The 17,910-nt window shown below is 33.8% G+C and overlaps 1 protein-coding gene across 1 annotated transcript; it reads right to left on the bottom strand.

The window, feature by feature from the left end:
* Positions 1-120: 120 nt before the first annotated feature.
* On the bottom strand, positions 121-17,661 carry LOC117237265 (sodium channel protein Nach-like). The gene is made up of 7 exons (XM_033501032.1): positions 17,610-17,661; positions 7,433-7,496; positions 5,153-5,324; positions 4,334-4,479; positions 3,262-3,394; positions 2,275-2,557; positions 121-278 (listed from the first exon to the last, which is right to left on the bottom strand). The coding sequence occupies exons 1-7, from the start codon at positions 17,659-17,661 to the stop codon at positions 121-123; spliced, it is 1,008 nt and encodes a 335-aa protein (XP_033356923.1).
* Positions 17,662-17,910: the final 249 nt, after the last annotated feature.

Raw genomic sequence — 17,910 nt, 5'->3', positions numbered from 1 at the left:
AAATACCAATCAACTTGTAGACTTTGTTTTATCCTTATAATATAATCAAATACATATCATCGTTAGAATACACAGGGAATGATGAATTTCGTAGCGTTACAATTAATCATGGAAAGTTCATTAATTAATCAATTTCGTGTAGAGACCATGGCACAATGATAACTCGGCCGGACAATTCAACGCTGTTACATGATTGACGTCACGAGAATTTCGACGGTGCTTACATTTATGTTGCGACAAGCATGGCACATCTTCCAAATTGCAGATCCTTCTAGATTCTGGAAATACAGAAAACAAATATCAAAAGGAACTTTTTAATATTTTAAGCATTTAACTTTTTTAATATTATTATTAATACCAATAATTAAGTGTTACAATAATCTACGTAAAATAGCTTTAATTAAATATAACCAAAATGAGAAAATTTCTAATCCTCACAAAAACACTTGGGAGCAAATATTAGAATAAAAGACGCTGAATACTCTAAATCGGGAAATACAGCTATTGGTAGTGTGGAATTATTCAAGAAATACGATTAAAAGACATTGAAAATTGCAAAAGACAAAACTACACGCAACCCTGTTTGACGAAACTACTTTGAACAAAAATATAATAATATATTTATATAAATATAATAATAATAAATAAATATAATAATAATTAAATAATAATATAATACTAAAATACTATAGATAATAATATTAAAAAACGTTCTAATAATAAAAATATGAAAAATAAGTAGAATAAGAAGAATATTAATAATACTATTAAAAATACTAGAATGATTCGATCTGAATTATTCAAGAAACGCCGTGAATATCGTAGCGCGGAACCTAATGAAATGGTTTAAAACAAAGATAAGCTTAAAGTTCTCTCACGGTGTGATATTAGAACTACCTGAACTTTGGGAATGCACATTCTGGTTGGTGAAATTGTAACAACTTTGAACCATCTCGGGAAGACCTCGTTAACGAGTCGGAAAACAAATGGTGCGAGACTTTAATTGAAATTAAATTGAAGCAGCGAAGCATTTAGAATACTTTCTAGCTTGCTCCATTCGTTTCAAGAGTATTATTATTTTAATAAGCAACATGGCAACATTAAACGTTTCAAAGAACGAGAGCAACGATATGAAACTATTGTCGGATTTACGACAGAATTGTAGCAATCTTCTTTCGTTTCGTTTAATACCCCATTTCGTACGATCCGCTTTAATGCTTTAAGTCGTTGGGAAGCTCGCCGGTAAAAAAGGTTGCTCGGCAGATGGGCCGAGTCTCGTAGCTTCTAATCTCAGGAGAAAGGGCAGGGTGCTGTTAATGTCTTGCAAAGGCCTCAGCCAGTCTACGTCGTCGCGGTTCATTTCGACGCAGAGTGAAAGTGAAAATAGGAAATGGTGGAGGACCCTTTCAACGTTTCTCACGCCTCGCGGTGTCGACCTTGTCGCGCCTGTCTCTGCTTTTAAAACATTACGCGCTGAAATAACGGCGCTGCTGGGAAAGCACGATCTTGCGTTTGCCTTGCTTGTTTTCTCGGTTAAGGGATTAGAATTGTGGAACGTGCCAGTTTCACGGAATCTTGTGGGAAGAATTAGTAATAAGCATGTAACGACTCGTAAGTTTAATAAATTAGAGAAACCCTAGTTTCATTAAATTAATATCCATAGTCCTATTTTGTGTATACATATATATATTCAAATGAAACTCTTTCTTTTTATGACATATTATTTTTATTTCTTACTTTCAGAGTATATCAAATTTTTGTAATCACATCTGTAAATAAAATAGTATGCCAATATTTTTTATAACCACTGTATTACCAGGCGGAAATTGAATCCGGGAATTGAAGAAATCTGCATGAATGAATAGTAGAGATTAATGGTAATAAAAGATACAAATTTAAAAGTGAGCTAATTTAGCTATGTGGGATGGAAATACCTAGGACAATGACCTAATAACATTATGATATTTAACAAGAACTGCGTGGGTATTTTAATGTTTGTTTCAGTAAAAAACAATACACGAAGATTCCCTTACTAAGTACTTGAACAATACTCTAATTCAAGCTTTGTATTTCAAAGAAATTTTCTGAAAAAATTGTCACGGTTAATTACATCGAGCTCTTATAGAAAATCGACGAAATTCTTATTTCTTATTCGAAAAAGAAACACTTGATTCTGTAATGAGAGTTTCTTTCTTATTTACTCAAATTGCCTTATAGGTACACCCCTTTTTTTTTTTATCCACAATATCACGTTTATTTACTTACGAATCTTACCTCGATTAGGTAAAAAGAAAGGTATACACTTGCAGATTTTCCACATATCTTGTGTCTTGCAATCAACGATGCAGTCGCTGTAAGTGTAAAACATCCGAAGGGAAGTCATTTCATCCTCGAATACACAATCGCGTTTCTCCAGAGCATACGACATAATACTTCTTATGCTGTAAAACATGATTGCCTCTAGCTCCACGCTCCGGTGCACCCTGGGCGAGACTAGAAAGTCGATCACGCCTCCACTTGTCATGTCCGGATAATCGTACGGATTAAAGATCGTCACCTGATAGCGTAAAATCTGCCCATTAGCTTTTCAAAACAAAATAAAAATACCGCTATCTGTCCGTCATTCGTCGTAGAAAATGTCAACGTTTATGAATAATTATAAAATAATCGCGTCAAACCGACCAGCGACGAGTGAAATATTCACGTGGTATATTTACGTCGTAAGCGAATCGTTTCTAGCAAGAGAAAAAGGAAACTGCATTTGCATAATGCACCGAACCTCGGCTGTTGCGCGAGATAATCCTCACAAGCTACCACGATCCACATTTCTGGCGGCGTGATCACGACGGAGACTTGTTTCTGCCTAATTTCTGGTTGAATTTTCGCCAAATTATTTCGGAACTGACGAAACCTGTCTTCGATCCGTCGAAAATTGTCGACCAGCACGTGATATTAATTCAGAATTTCGTGGAAGATCGTTGTACGATCTGACGCAAAAGACCGATCAACAAGCAATTGACCATTATGATCACCGTCGATCTAGTTTGATAATATTTGACTTTAATAATCCATTAAATGTCGCGCACGAATACATCGACGATGATATTATTCGAAGCTTTTGGCTGAATATTAAACAGCCTGTTTCGAAGAATATCTGAACGAGACGAGCAACACAAGGAAGAAACGCCACGTCCATAGAATTAAAAATTCCGTAAGCGTTCCGTGCAGGCGCTAGCTTCAACTCGGCTGATGAAAAATTACCTTCCAGCCGGCGCTCGGGAAAATAGGGTAGAAGTAATCGTCCAGAAACGGTTCCAGCAATACCGACAGCCCGCCGTTCTCGGTCAAATTTTGCACCTTCATCGATTTCACTCGGTGACTGACCTCGCGGTTCCTGCGAACATGATCGATGAAAATTCACAAAGACACAACGAAAAGATGGTGAATCGCGTGCACGAAACGCGGTTGTTACTCGCGAAATAATTTCCATGCAGCGAGAAAGAAATGGGAAGGAAATTGCACCAAGGTTAACACTAGAACTACCACACACCAGTCAAATTGAGTGGTTTTACAATTTTATTTTAAAATTCCTACTTCATGTTATATTTTTTCCCGCAATGATGTAACGACTTTCGGAACGATAACTAAAGGAATAATATAATGAATTTTATTTTGTTTTTTATGCATTCAAACTCAAAATAATTTTCTATCAAGGCTACTTAAAACGACTGGCACTTGTCAGAGTGTAAAAGGGTCCTGCGATATGTTTATCGAACCTCAATTAACCAGTTTCTTCGATTTCTACAACTTGCCACACGTTTTTAAAATTTTTATTGCGTATTATTCAATATGATGATATCAGTTATCAGGAAAATTTCAGATCGATCGCTGGATCGCTAGATGTTAACATTAGAAATACCACAGCAGTCAAAACGACTGGTTCTACAATTTTATAAATGTGTCAAGCCTCGTTTAGAGATCATGGTTCTAGATGGATTAATAATACCAAAAATGTACTACATAACATGGAATTCCTTCCGTAAGAAATCAATAAATATAAAAATATTCTGTTATTACGTATTTTTTAAAGACATTGGTCTTTTCATTTTGACTGGTTTTGGTAAAAATAGCTTCGCGTTAACTATCGGTAGTTCTAGTGTGAAAACACATACGAGACATGAAACGAACAGAAATTTACACGCGGATCTGTGCATGAACACGGTCGAGAGTACTGAAAAATAAATTTCTCGCACGCGGTTTGCGACGCTGCGCTGTCCGAATAAATGATTCATTGACAGGACGCAAAGAGAATTTAGGTGGTCTGGAAACTCACAAATGCGTGTCGTCCCCTTTAGTCGCGTAATTGAAGGTACAACAGAAGCCGTCCTGCGTCTTGCGGAACGCGAACAGCTCTGAACAGTTCCGTTCCTCGTCATGAAACCGACACTTCGACAGCATGGAGGAACATTGTGGCGTCAACTGAAACGTTTGTCACGTAGACATTGGTTAATGGCAGACAGAAATTTCATCAAAGATGAAAGCTCTGTTACAGAATATTGCGAAAAATATTAGGTTGTCCAAAAAGTGTCTTTCTTTTACGGTCACGTCTTTTACAACGATGCATCTTTATACAAACATGAAACCTAATCTGTCGAACATTGTGACCTTTATTTTGATAGAACAAAATGGATCATACGTAATTCGATAAAATAATATAAAACGGAAAATATCGCGCATCCATTATTTCCTTATAAAACGAAAGAAACTTTTCGGACCACTTAATACAGTAGTTTACGTGCTGTAAGAATAGATGACACGAAATATTGGAATTTGAATAATGTTAAATCATTCGATAAGTTCGTGGATTACAGCGTGTTGGAAGAATAGATTTTTTTTTATTTGGTAGAATTTTTACAATCAATTCTCTCTGAGAATTATAAGTAAATTAGAAAGAATAGATATTTGAATTTATATGATATTAGATTATTCGATAGATTCGTGGCGCGATACGTTTATAGTTTTTATCGCGTGTTTTATCAATACAGAACGATAAACAACAAAAATACCGATCTTAACAAAATCACGTTCGTTCTAGAAAAGGCACTTGAGATGAAAAAGCTAGTGAATAGCAAACACTCTGATTTTAGCTCACTCGTTTCATTATGTCGGTGATGCTGTAATAGCCATTGTAAAACACAGTGAGAAGTTGGTCGATTCGATAGAGCCGGTTTTGCGGCTTGAACTCCGAGTCGTAAAGATCGCCCAGTTGCGAAATCATGTTGAGAATCTCGTCGACGGGTAAATCAGAGATATTCGCCGCGAAGCTGAATGTTAATTAAATGGAACTTTGAACAAAATTACAAGGAATACTGGTTTTGATAAAAAGTTTATGTAAAACTCTTGTAAAATATGGAGCACGGGGAAAGAAGATGTAGATGTAATTTTTGAAATTGATCAGACAAATTTTCATGGATACGGTTGGTCAATTGCGCGAGGTGAATGAGTAAACGATGTAATATAATAAAACGTATTCGTTAGAAGGCAGTCGGCGATCGATGTTCTCCGAAACGTTTCGGTGAAAAATTAAATTAAAAATTCTATCTCATGAAAATTAACGGCTCGATGTTACATACGCGGACAAGCGGCCAAAGTATCCATGGAAATTAGTCGCAAATTTACATCAGATAGAATTACACGGATCGGGTTAAATATTTATCCTCGTCGTTATAAATCATGATTAAGTGAAACAACGTTAGTTGCGATTTCAGTATTAATTAGTCGTTCATCCCTCTCGTGCTCTAGAGAAGGAGAAATACGACGCTATACGTTGCATATTAATGGGAATTTTTTTCAAAGTAAATTTAAAATAATTCTCGCTAACCGAATATTAATGGCCAGTTTTTGCAAATTCGAAGCTAATTAGGGACACGTTTTTGCGTTCCCTTTTAATGAACGTTTCCTTCCATCAACGCGAGCAACTTTCTAAATAGACCGGCGCGGCGCGATATTATCGCGATGATCCGAAAACTACGGAATAATGTTACGTGTTTGCAAAAATATATCACCGGTACCCTTTGTATTTAAATTATGGATCTAGAAATATTGGAACGAAGCATAAGTTTACATTACAGAGAGAAAAATTTGAAATCTAATTCAGACAGAAGTGAATCATGACATCCATATTTTGTACTGTCAATTATGAAAATAATTAATCCGACAGATTAATATATAAACTGATGAATAAAAATATTGATAGCGATCAGATTATCCTTGTAAAATCCTGCATAAATCTTTGTCTAAATTGTTCTGTAAAACATTATATTATTTTTGAAACTGAAATTTAAATATAGCATAATTCAATATCGCTAAGCAGCTGAAAAATAAAAGTAAATAATAAAAAGTAGATACTAGACTGTTTCTATTGGAACATAAGATCGCAATGAATGCGAAATCGATACAAGAATCAAATCTAGGAAACGATACAGACTTGAAAAATTAATTTAGGCGCGATAGAAAAACCAGTGTGGAATTTTTATAGCAGTTACTTAGAATAAAGATTTTATATGACACATTTAATAACCGAAATCGATAACCTAATTGTTTTTAATCCTTGAAACTTATGTTTGGATAAAGAATGAGATTTTTTTCAAATTTGTAGAGAATTTGATAAGGATATCTAGTCTGTACCATTCGCTATTTATTACAATCTACATATAAATTTACATATAAAAAAGGAATATTAATATGCTGTTGATAATGTACTGTTCAAAATAATAAATACATTGCATCATATTTCTCTGACAGTGCTTATAGGTCATGCTTAAACAAGCAGTTGACAAATATCCATTCTCAATATTTCATGATGAATAATAAATATGCAGAACTGGGCATGTTACGAACTGCTCCGCACGACAATATGCTACATATTGTACGTACATCCCTGTATTTTTATATATGTAGTTCTATTATATAAGCATCTGGTGCTACTTTAAACGTTATATCCTACAGAAATATTTTCTCTGTTTTCGTTTTACAACAAAGTTACAAATTCGAAAGTTGAAACTTGATTTTGGCTATTATACAGTCAAACTCCTAACGTTTGCTCATAAGTTTCCTCATAACGCTGATGCTGAAACTCCTCGGTGAATTTTCCTCGTTTGGAACGAATACGTAACAGCGGCTTTGTACGAAATAGAATTTTCGGGAATGCAGGAAAATAGCGGTGGAATTCGTTTATGAACGAAAGGCAATTCTAAACGCGAAGCCGCAGCTTCGGCCGCAATTGAAATTATTCGTGCAGCGCCATTCGGTGCTACGGGGTGTCCAATGAACCTAACCGCCCTGCGCTCGATTGCATTCTACTTCCTCCGCGGCTGCGTTTCGCCCCTTCGTCAATGACACTTGTGTTTATTTAATGCTAGACGGTGCTCACATTTCGTTTGCCAACTCCATCGCCGATCGACGACTTATTCGATTGATGCTGCAGATCGCTATGCCTTAAAAAAAAAACAATTTGTATGAAATCGTTCTCGAAAAATCGAGATTGAAAATTCCTTGCTTTATGATTTTTTTAATAACATATGTATGTATAATAATCCATGCTTATTATACATACATATATATGTATACACACAATAAGAGAAATTATAAATAAGGACCAAGTAATGAAAAAGGATACATAAAAACGTGACTAAATCAAACGCAAACAAAAATTTGCATGATTTCAGGAAAAGAAATTAGTTTAATAAAAACAGAATTCATCGACAGAATAAATAGAACTACAGAATAAACTGACTAATAAAATATTGACACGACAATGGACTTTAGTAGAGTTAAATAAAGAGAAAATGCTCTTGCAGTAAGAATAAAGGTTCCAAACAATTTCAGCCAGATAGTAACTTTGGAAAGCTTTCAGGCATTTTAGCTGGACGTTCATTTTACTTCTGAAGAAACTGCAGCAATTTTCGAAGTAGTTGGAATAAACGATCTTTCGATATTGAAGTATCCAGCTCGTCCCGTAAAAAAATTACTCGGTCCTATTTTTAAACAATAGCACAGCTAGATGTACAAAAGCATGTTTAATTTACCTGGGAAATTTAATTTGTATGTGGGAAAGTATTCCGTTTCAACGCTAGTGAACAGTGGATTCTCCATAAATTCGAGATACCCGTAATAAATCGTGCAAGCCATAGCAGGCACCGTGACCGCGTATACCAGGAACCATAGCGTTCTGAAAATATCGTCCCGGAAAACTCGATCGGATGAATTTTTCCGCGTGCAACCGCGCGAATTTCAGTTAACAAGTTTTCTCTCCACCCCGTCGTAAATTCTAAATATTTACATCGTGGAATAGGCTTTCGTCGAACGTTACGATGCGGCAGTACACAGGCTGTTTCAAAAAATGTAGCATGCGGCATGTAGTACTCATTACATGAAACAGATACGTTTGAACAAATATGGCTCTAAAGATTTGTCAATCCTGAATTATTAGAACGGGATCACCGATGATAGCAGTAGTTTAGTTTAAAGTTTAATTTAGGTTAACATGAAGTCTATTTTAAGATTGAACGAATTAATCTAGTAATAGAATAAAGTAGTGCAATAAGGTATTCCAAATGACAATCTAAGACAATAGATAGCTAACAACAAATAGATAGAAACAACTAATTAACACTTTGACTGCCACGTCAAAATCACATGTTTCGCTCAGGACGCCACGGGAGTATTTTTATTATTCAAATAATATTAAATTGATGATGTAAGACAACATTCTTCCCCAATGGACTGTTTATCTTATTGGTAGTCACGGGTGATCACCGTGGCGCCTTGGTAACAATTGATAGCGACATATTATAACAAGTCTTCGTTTATTTCGACAAACCATTCGCGTTCGTTATTTCGTCGCAAGCAAAACGTCCAGAATATACTGTTGAAACGTGTGGAAGATATTAGTAAACAATATTTGCTCATTCTATATATAATAGTAAGATGAAGAGACAAGCGTGACATTGTTATGATTTCGACGAAATATTCGGCTGAAATGGTACAGATCCGCAAAAAAATGATGTTTGTGATAAACCAATGGTAGTGGTAGATCACAACAGAGGAAAATGTGCTGTAGATTTATCGGATCAAATGATAGCATATTCTACACCACAGAAGAACCCTCAAGTGGTATATAAAATTAGCTTTAGAGTTATTGTTAAATACATCAATTTCAAACGCGACGATACTCTATGAACAAGCAACAAACACAAAAATCAAGGTATCAGATTTTAGAATGACACTCGCAATGCACCTTACACATTGCCATTCACCAGAGCCGTCAAATATACTTGTTCGACAAAGATTGCGACACGAAATGCAGAAGAAAGAAGGACAAGCGTACCTGGCACGAAAATTTTGCAGAGAGTGCTATAAAAAAATGTTAAACAGTTAAATTGGACAGTTAAATCGGACCAAAAAGGTGACCACCTATTGTGCAGATTGTATTAATGTTTAAGGTGTTTTAACACAGTGCACCGTTAGATGCAAGATTTGTTCTCATTTTTTTTTTGTTGATGTTCTAATAAAAATGTTTAATTGTTCAATGGGACACTTTTTATTTCAAAGTATCTTCTATTTATCAGTTATATTGAGTGCAATAGAATAAAGTGGAAAAGAGGGGAGGTAGACATATAAGAAGAGAAATAGACATAAGAGATGTAAAATCGAAAGTTCGTCCAAAGCCGAAAGGCACGGACTAAGCAATAATAAATAAATAAATAAATATCAGTTATATTCAAAATGCCCTAACTGTCAATTTTCATTCAATTTTTACAATTGCAAGAAGTTCAAGCTCTCCGATCACCAATGACCACAGTTGCCGGTCATATGTGACCAACGTGGCAGTCAAAGTGCTAAACAATTTAACAATACTAAACGAGAGTTAAGATTTTTGCTTATTTTCATTAGTGCTACATTCTATACTGTACCCGCAACCTTTGGAAACAGCTGTATACAGTATCTGTATAAGCGTCGAAATTGTTTCATCGTCAACACGGTTTATTTGAAATTCGTTGCGTTTCGCGTGGAAATCCATCGGTGCGTGCACCTGCGTCTAAATTACCTGTCGAACCACGTTGCTTCCGAATCCACGAAGTACCTGAATCCAGCCAACTTCGTGTACTTGCAGTACAGCTTAGAATATTTCATCAGCGTTCGCGTGAAACGAGATCTGGACCGAGTCGTACGCGTCTCTAACAGCCAATCGAGTGGAACCTCGAATTCCTTCTTATATTTAGGTTTATCCTCGTACCAAACTTTCATTTTGCTCTCGTCGTTACAGTCAATTCTGGAAAAACTTCCTGATCACGGATAACACTGTGCTCGTCGTATTTTTAATATTGCGTCGGCCATCGTGGATTTATAAACGAAAACACGGCCAAGTGAAATTACGGATTCCAATGAACGCAATAATTCGAAACGCGCGAGTCGCTCTCCGTAATAATAATAACGTTTAACGAAAAATGAAATTTAACGAAATCCCATGAAAAGAGAGGCGAATAACCGTGTACGAAAGGATCTGAAATAAAACGTATAAAGAGGTGTGGAATATGGAAATCCAAATTTCGTAATCAAGAGAAAAATGTTGAAACTCGAAATCACGTTATGTTCGATACAATTATACGTCTAGCCATTCGCTTTCGGTATTTGCATGGCGACTGTAGTTCGCAAACGTAAATTACTCGTCCCATCCTTCTCCTCTGTTTTCTGTCACGCGTATCGTTCTTCCGATACAAGTACGCAAGCAAAGCCGCGTATCTCTGGCATCGTTTCACCACCGATGGTCATCGCTTGTTTCACGCACATCCACGATAGAATCATCCGTATGCTCGTGGAATTTGTTACAACTTTTGGACCTGCCTTTGTAATGAAATTTTTAAATGCAAGTATATAGCAGGGAATTGAAATAAATATTACGCTGTCGTAAATAAAAGTACAGATTTATTATGAAAATAAGGAAGAACCTGAGCACTATTCTTGAATTTATATCGGTAGAAAAGCTATCTATAAATTTAATTATCTTCATGTTCCATCGTTTAAATACTTTCATTTTTTTTTTTTTTTTTTTTTTTGTAATAAAATATATTTAATCTCACGTTTCTAGTTTCACGATCAGCCATCGATCGTTTGATTAAAAAGGACGACACGAAACTGATCGATGAGCGATAGTTGAATAAAAAGGAGAAGAAGAGGGGGAAACGAAGTTTCGCCCAAGTTTGCCGAGCGTTCGCGAGTCACTGATTTCGCAAACGTCTCTTCTATTAATGTCCTTAACTTTCACGAGAAAGTTGGAGCTGGTTGGAAATCGAAGAGACAGATTTTCGGCTATCCGTGTCTTATCAAATGATCCGTAGCCGAGGGTGTAACAGCCATCATCAATTTACCGCAGCGATCATCATCGTGACAACCGAATCGCGATACTGCCTGAATTAAATAGAACTCGAACGATGATTGATCGGTTAAGTTGTTTGCGGGTGAAATATTAATCAAAATTTCGATCCCATGAAGGATTTTTTGAATTGATAGTCGTAAATGGTTTGAATGGCTTAAGGGTTATTAGAAAGCTGACGTTTATATTTATCCAGAACTATTAATCTTATAAATATTATTAGGACAGTAACATATTTGAAAAAGTGTGAATTATGAGATATTTACAAAAATTAAATCTAAAAATAAATATCATAATTACTACGAAAATTATACTATTTAGATAACAGCAATGACATAATTTAAAGTAAACCTGTTTGAATAATTTAAACAATAGTACAATAATAAATAATAAAATAATAAAGTAATTTAAACAATAGTAGTTTAATATATAGAAATAATATTGTAATAAATTTATGTTTAAAATTTCACATAAATTGAGGATTGAAATATAGAAAAAAACGAATAGCGAAGAATAGCGAAGTCATAATTTCGAAATCGTCGCGCTCTCTTTGGAACGGAAACGGAGTAACGGAGTGTCGCGATTGCAAATTGAATATTAATGACCACTTTATGGATTCCGATCGAGTGGAGCTAAAGCCGAATTAAATATTAATGAGCCCCTTTCACAGGAAGAATTAATTATAACATTCGCGTGAAATCTGAACGAATCACGCGTATTATGAATTTCAAATATTCGACTTCAAAGAATTTGCTAGTTCCTCTTTTATCTATGTGAACTATAAAAAGTCAATCGATTGAGCACATGCATTCATTCAAAACAACTTTATTTTCCTATCAAGTTTAGTTGTTATGTATATAATCTTACATAACAAACCCTGATATGATATATTCAAAATCTTGAACATTTTTTTTTTATTTAATTCTTTACATTCACAATTTGTCCAGTTTGGACATTTGGTAGAATTTTTTAGCTGTTTGATTACCATGTGGGTGGCTACCCCCAGTGGGATACCATCTTCGTGTCAAATCTTGAGCATGAACGATGAAAGACGATATTGATTAGTCGAACATGGACTAAATGAGAATAATTCTATTTACTCAATATTACTATTTATAATTTTAGCAAGTATGTAATTCAAAATAGAAGATTCATAAAAAAAAAAAATCTGCACTGTATGTAGTCTGCGACAAAATATTAATAAGGAAGATACACTGCAGACAAATAGCAAAAATCTTGCATCAGCCACACCGGAAGTTGCTGTGCAACGTTTCATTAAATCACGATATACCGCGATGTATCGTTGCACGAGCCTCACATTTTCTCGAACATTATGTCATTCTTTTCGCACTGTCTACCTTCTGTGTGATTTGCGGCCGGCTTGATTTGCGGTTTCTCCTAAATTTAACCACCCTTCCTCTCATATTAATTTCTCTCATCTACCAAAATCATATTTCTCCGCATGCAAGACTATCGTGATAATTTCGTTGCTACGAAACGGTCAAATGTTTCTAATGAAAGCTAATTGCGTTCCCGAGTATTGAATTTTGGATTTAGTTCCTTCAGATGCAACATTTGAATAAATCTGTTGGAGTTTATTTAATTTATAAAGTTTGTGAATTTATGAGTTTAGAGGTTTTACGTTCTACGTTCTAGTTATCTACGTTCAGATAATATTCAATTTTCTTCGTATAAATAATTGTTTATCTCAGATAGTAAATAATTCTAATTAAATAATATATGATTAATATAATAATGATTTAATACATTTTAAATACTATATATTTTCGTGCATCTTTATAACTGCGATATCTTTGTAATTTTCATTTCTGCCATGTCTCTATAATATATTACTCTGTCATAAATCTAATAGTTAGAGTTTATGCCAATGATAGAGCCTTGTGGAAATTTTTACGAAATTGACCAAATTGTTGTCTAGCTTCGTAATACACTGCTCGTCAAAAAGATAACCAAGGTGTGCTATCTTTAATTTCTCAATGACGCGTGTAAAGTTTTTCGTCTGTAACGTGTAATATCAAAACATTATGAGCTCAGAATGTGCGGCTTGCTGGAAATAAGTCACAATGTCGCAGATGTTTGTATACAACAAAGAAAAACTGTTCCGTACTAAGGTCGAAATGATAACACACTCTGTTAATATGTTGAGAAATTGCTCAGTAAGTTCATGATCTATCAACGAGTAAGGATTACAGCACAATATTATATAAATTTGTAAATATGAGACGCGTAAAAAAATTAAACGAGTTTGGGAAAAGCAAATTCTGGAACTAAAACAGCAACGGTTATTAGTAGCAAAAATATCGAAAGTAATAAGAAGAAGTCGTAGAGTAATACACAATTTCTTAAAAAATGTTGAAGATTATGGCAAAAAGAAAAGTACTGGTCGGCTGTCATCGTTATCCGATCGTGATAAGCGAGCAATTTTGCGTGTAGCTTCCGACTCGCAGTTAACAACGAAGCAAATAATGGAAAAATCTAGTGTTAGTGCCAGTGTTTCAAGTGTTCGTCGAGTTTTACTATCCTGCAAAAATATCAAGAGGCTAAAATTGAAAAAAAAATGAAACACAAAGTAGAACGTTTGCGCTTTGCAAAAGAAAGACCGCATTGGAAAAAGAAATGGAGAAGGGTATTATTTTCAAATGAAAAAGATTCAACTTGGATGGTCCTGATGGGTTCCAATATTATTTTCATGACACAAGAAAAGAGACAATGTCAGCAATTCGACGACAAATGGGAAGAGGTAGCGTGATGATTTGGGCCGGCATCGGTTATTTCGGCGAGACAAGTATCATGTTCATCAATGGGAGAGTGAATAGTGTCCGATATATGAATTTAATCAAAGAACAAATAAATAATCATGCAGAACGCATTTCTGGACCTGATTACATCTTTCAACAAGATAATGCACCTGTACACACGTCAAGATTGGTCCAATCATACTTTAATGAAAATAATATATCTATTTTGCCGTGGCCTGCACGCTCTGCGGATCTTAATATTATTGAAAATTGCTGGGCAGAACTTGTTCACGACGTATACGCGAATGGAAAGCAGTATCAACAAGTACAACAATTAAATTAAAAAGTGCAATTGTACGCGAATGGGACACGTTAAGTCAAAATTACATCCAGAAACTATATAAATCGATACCAAATCGTACAATAGAAGTAAAAGAAAATAAAGGGAATGTACTTATTATTAAATAAGTATATATGTTTGATAAGTAATTATTGTTAGTTACAATTTATGTTGGTTATTATCTTCTTATTGTACATGTGTTATCATTTCGTTCTTAAAATAAAACAATTTTTTTTGTTACACACTAAACCTCATAATACTTTTAATTATTTTCAACGAACCGCATATTCTGAGCTCATAATGTTTTGATATTATACGTTACAGACGAAAAACTTTAGACGCGTCATTGAGAAAATAAAAATAGCACACCTGGGTTATCTTTTTGACGAGGAGCGTAGGATGCTTTTGTTCCTATGATTTTAAAAACTCATAGAGCTGAACACAGTTTCAAATAGACATACAGAAAATTCAAATAATAAAGTATGAGAATCAGTATCAAAAAATACATAAAATAAAAAATATAAAATAGGAAGTTAATATATAGTTAGAATACAAGTTAATGTATCATACAAAAATGTCGTACAACAAAAACACGTGTATGGCAATAAATGGCAATAATCTATTGATTTATACAAATTCCAAATCCATTTACACTTTGATTATTCTTCGCTTCAATAATATTTTGTCAAACTAGAATCATTCAAATCAGAAATTTAAGGTATAGGGTAATTACACTGTAATAAGTAATTCGTATAATGGTGCAATATACAACGGCGATACTATAATCAACGACCCTAATAACAACCCTAACAAGAGAATTTTAGGTATCTTTGCTTATTTATCATCTCGGCTACAGCCATATAAATTTCAATTATCTCAAGTTAGCCCTCTGATCCTCAACGAGACACACACGAAGCGCAACGTACCTGTATGGCTTGAAATATTTTATTAATGTTCAGAAGCCGCAGATTTGGGCTTCAGCTAGGGATTTGCGTGTAACCCGTTGCATACGAAACTTCGATTTCTCGATGCCATACCGTACCGTTTCGTAGTTCGCGAGAGATTTCATTTGTTTTCTGTGATCCTGGAACGATTGGAATTTACGATACGTCGAAGTGGATCAGTGGCAATGTACAACGGATCCCTCTTTTCACGAGATAACTCTTAAAATTGTAGTTGTTTAAATCGGAGACAAATTGGAAAAAAAATCGTGGAAAACTGCAAACATGATACAGAATGAGATATGTAAATGTTATCTAAGTACAAAATTTGAGTAAACCAAGTAGTATTATATCCACATAGCACAGTTATGTATTCGACGGTCGCACGACTGGCTCTCACCTTTGGGATTCCTGTGCCGGTTTCAGCCGGTTTCGTTTACATTAGGGATCATAAAAAGGTGCGAGGCGATGCTCTGTTTCTACTCGCGATGTGCCAACGATGGAGAATATAGTGAAAACTGGGTTATACGGTCGACATTCGATTCATTTATCGGCGAATACTGTTTGGTTTGAATGATTTATGTTGTTTGAGCTATGACAGGGCTGTACTGCTGTCGCACCCATAACTTCATCGTTTGTCTTGTATGTTTTAATTTTAGATAACATTTTCGTATTAGATTGAAAGATATGATATTTATATTTATTTATTATTTTATATTTTATATTATACATTTATATATTTATATTATTTTTGTTAAGGTATGGAGAGAATTTGGAGAGAATAAAAAGTTAAACTTTATTTACATATTAAATAGTTTAGCTATACACGTGGGTTACTCTCTGAAGTCACTCTCATTCGCTTGCTCTTTTTCTTCTAGTTGCTCTTTTGTTTCAACGGACACCTGGGCCGTCTTGCACTTCGCTCCCTCACTTTCACACATAAAATACAAATGTACTATCTATTCAACAATTTTATAATAAAACAATAAATACCGTCTGCTTTAGGTGATATAATATTCTCACTCTTGATGTCTAAACGCCTTTGCTACTGTTTCACCATCGGAATAACTTTATTCTTCGTCTTGTCGCATGCTTTGCTTTCAAAGATATTGTATTTTTATTTACAATAAGAAATATTGCCTACTCCAGATGATATTCTACTTTCGTAGTCTCGTTGCGGTATCTGACATGTGACAGAGTTATTATACATATTCACAGCCTCTATAATGTTGCATCTCACATCCCTTATCTTGTCATAACATCTTTTCATTGAATTCAAAGTAAACATACTCTTAACAGTACATTTTATTACATTTAATGCTGCTATATCTTCAACTTTCATTTTAAAATAAATAAATAAATGAAGTAAACATACTCTTAACAGTACATTTTATTACATTTAATGCTATTATATCTTTAACTTGCATTTTAAAATAAATAAATAAATAATATAAACATACTCTTAACAGTACTATCTATTACATTTAATGCTACTATATCTTCAACTTTCATTTTGAAATAAATAAATAAATAAAGTAAACATACTCTTAACAGTACTATCTATTATATTTAATGCTACTATATCTTCAACTTTCATTTTAAAATAAATAAATAAATAATATAAACATACTCTTAACAGTACTTTTTATTACATTTAATGCTACTATATCTTCAACCTTCATTTTAAAATAAATAAATAATATAAACATACTCTTAACAGTACTATCTATTACATTTAATGCTACTATATCTTCAATTTTCATTTAAAAATAAATAAATAAATAAAGTAAACATACTCTTAACAGTACATTTTATTACATTTAATGCTACTATATCTTCAACTTTCATTTTAAAATAAATAAATAAATAATATAAACATACTCTTAACAGTACTTTTTATTACATTTAATGCTACTATATCTTCAACTTTCATTTTAAAATAAATAAATAAATAATATAAACATACTCTTAACAGTACTTTTTATTACATTTAATGCTACTATATCTTCAACTTTCATTTTAAAATAAATAAATAAATGAAGTAAACATACTCTTAACAGTACATTTTATTACATTTAATGCTATTATATCTTTAACTTGCATTTTAAAATAAATAAATAAATAATATAACATACTCTTAACAGTACTATCTATTACATTTAATGCTACTATATCTTCAACTTTCATTTTGAAATAAATAAATAAATAAAGTAAACATACTCTTAACAGTACTTTTTATTACATTTAATGCTATTATATCTACAACTTTCATTTTGAAATAAATAAATAAATGAAGTAAACATACTCTTAACAGTACATTTTATTACATTTAATGCTACTATGTCTTCAACTTTCATTTTGAAATAAATAAATAAATAAAGTAAACATATTGTTACGTCGCGTAACACTCTACCTAGCCCAGGCCACACACCGCGG

Source organism: Bombus vosnesenskii, unplaced genomic scaffold (assembly GCF_011952255.1).
Source record: "Bombus vosnesenskii isolate JDL3184/JDL3185 unplaced genomic scaffold, Bvos_JDL3184-5_v1.1 scf7180000013365, whole genome shotgun sequence".
In the NCBI taxonomy this organism is placed as follows: Eukaryota; Metazoa; Arthropoda; class Insecta; order Hymenoptera; family Apidae; genus Bombus; species Bombus vosnesenskii.
This window is presented reverse-complemented; position numbering and strand designations above follow the sequence as displayed.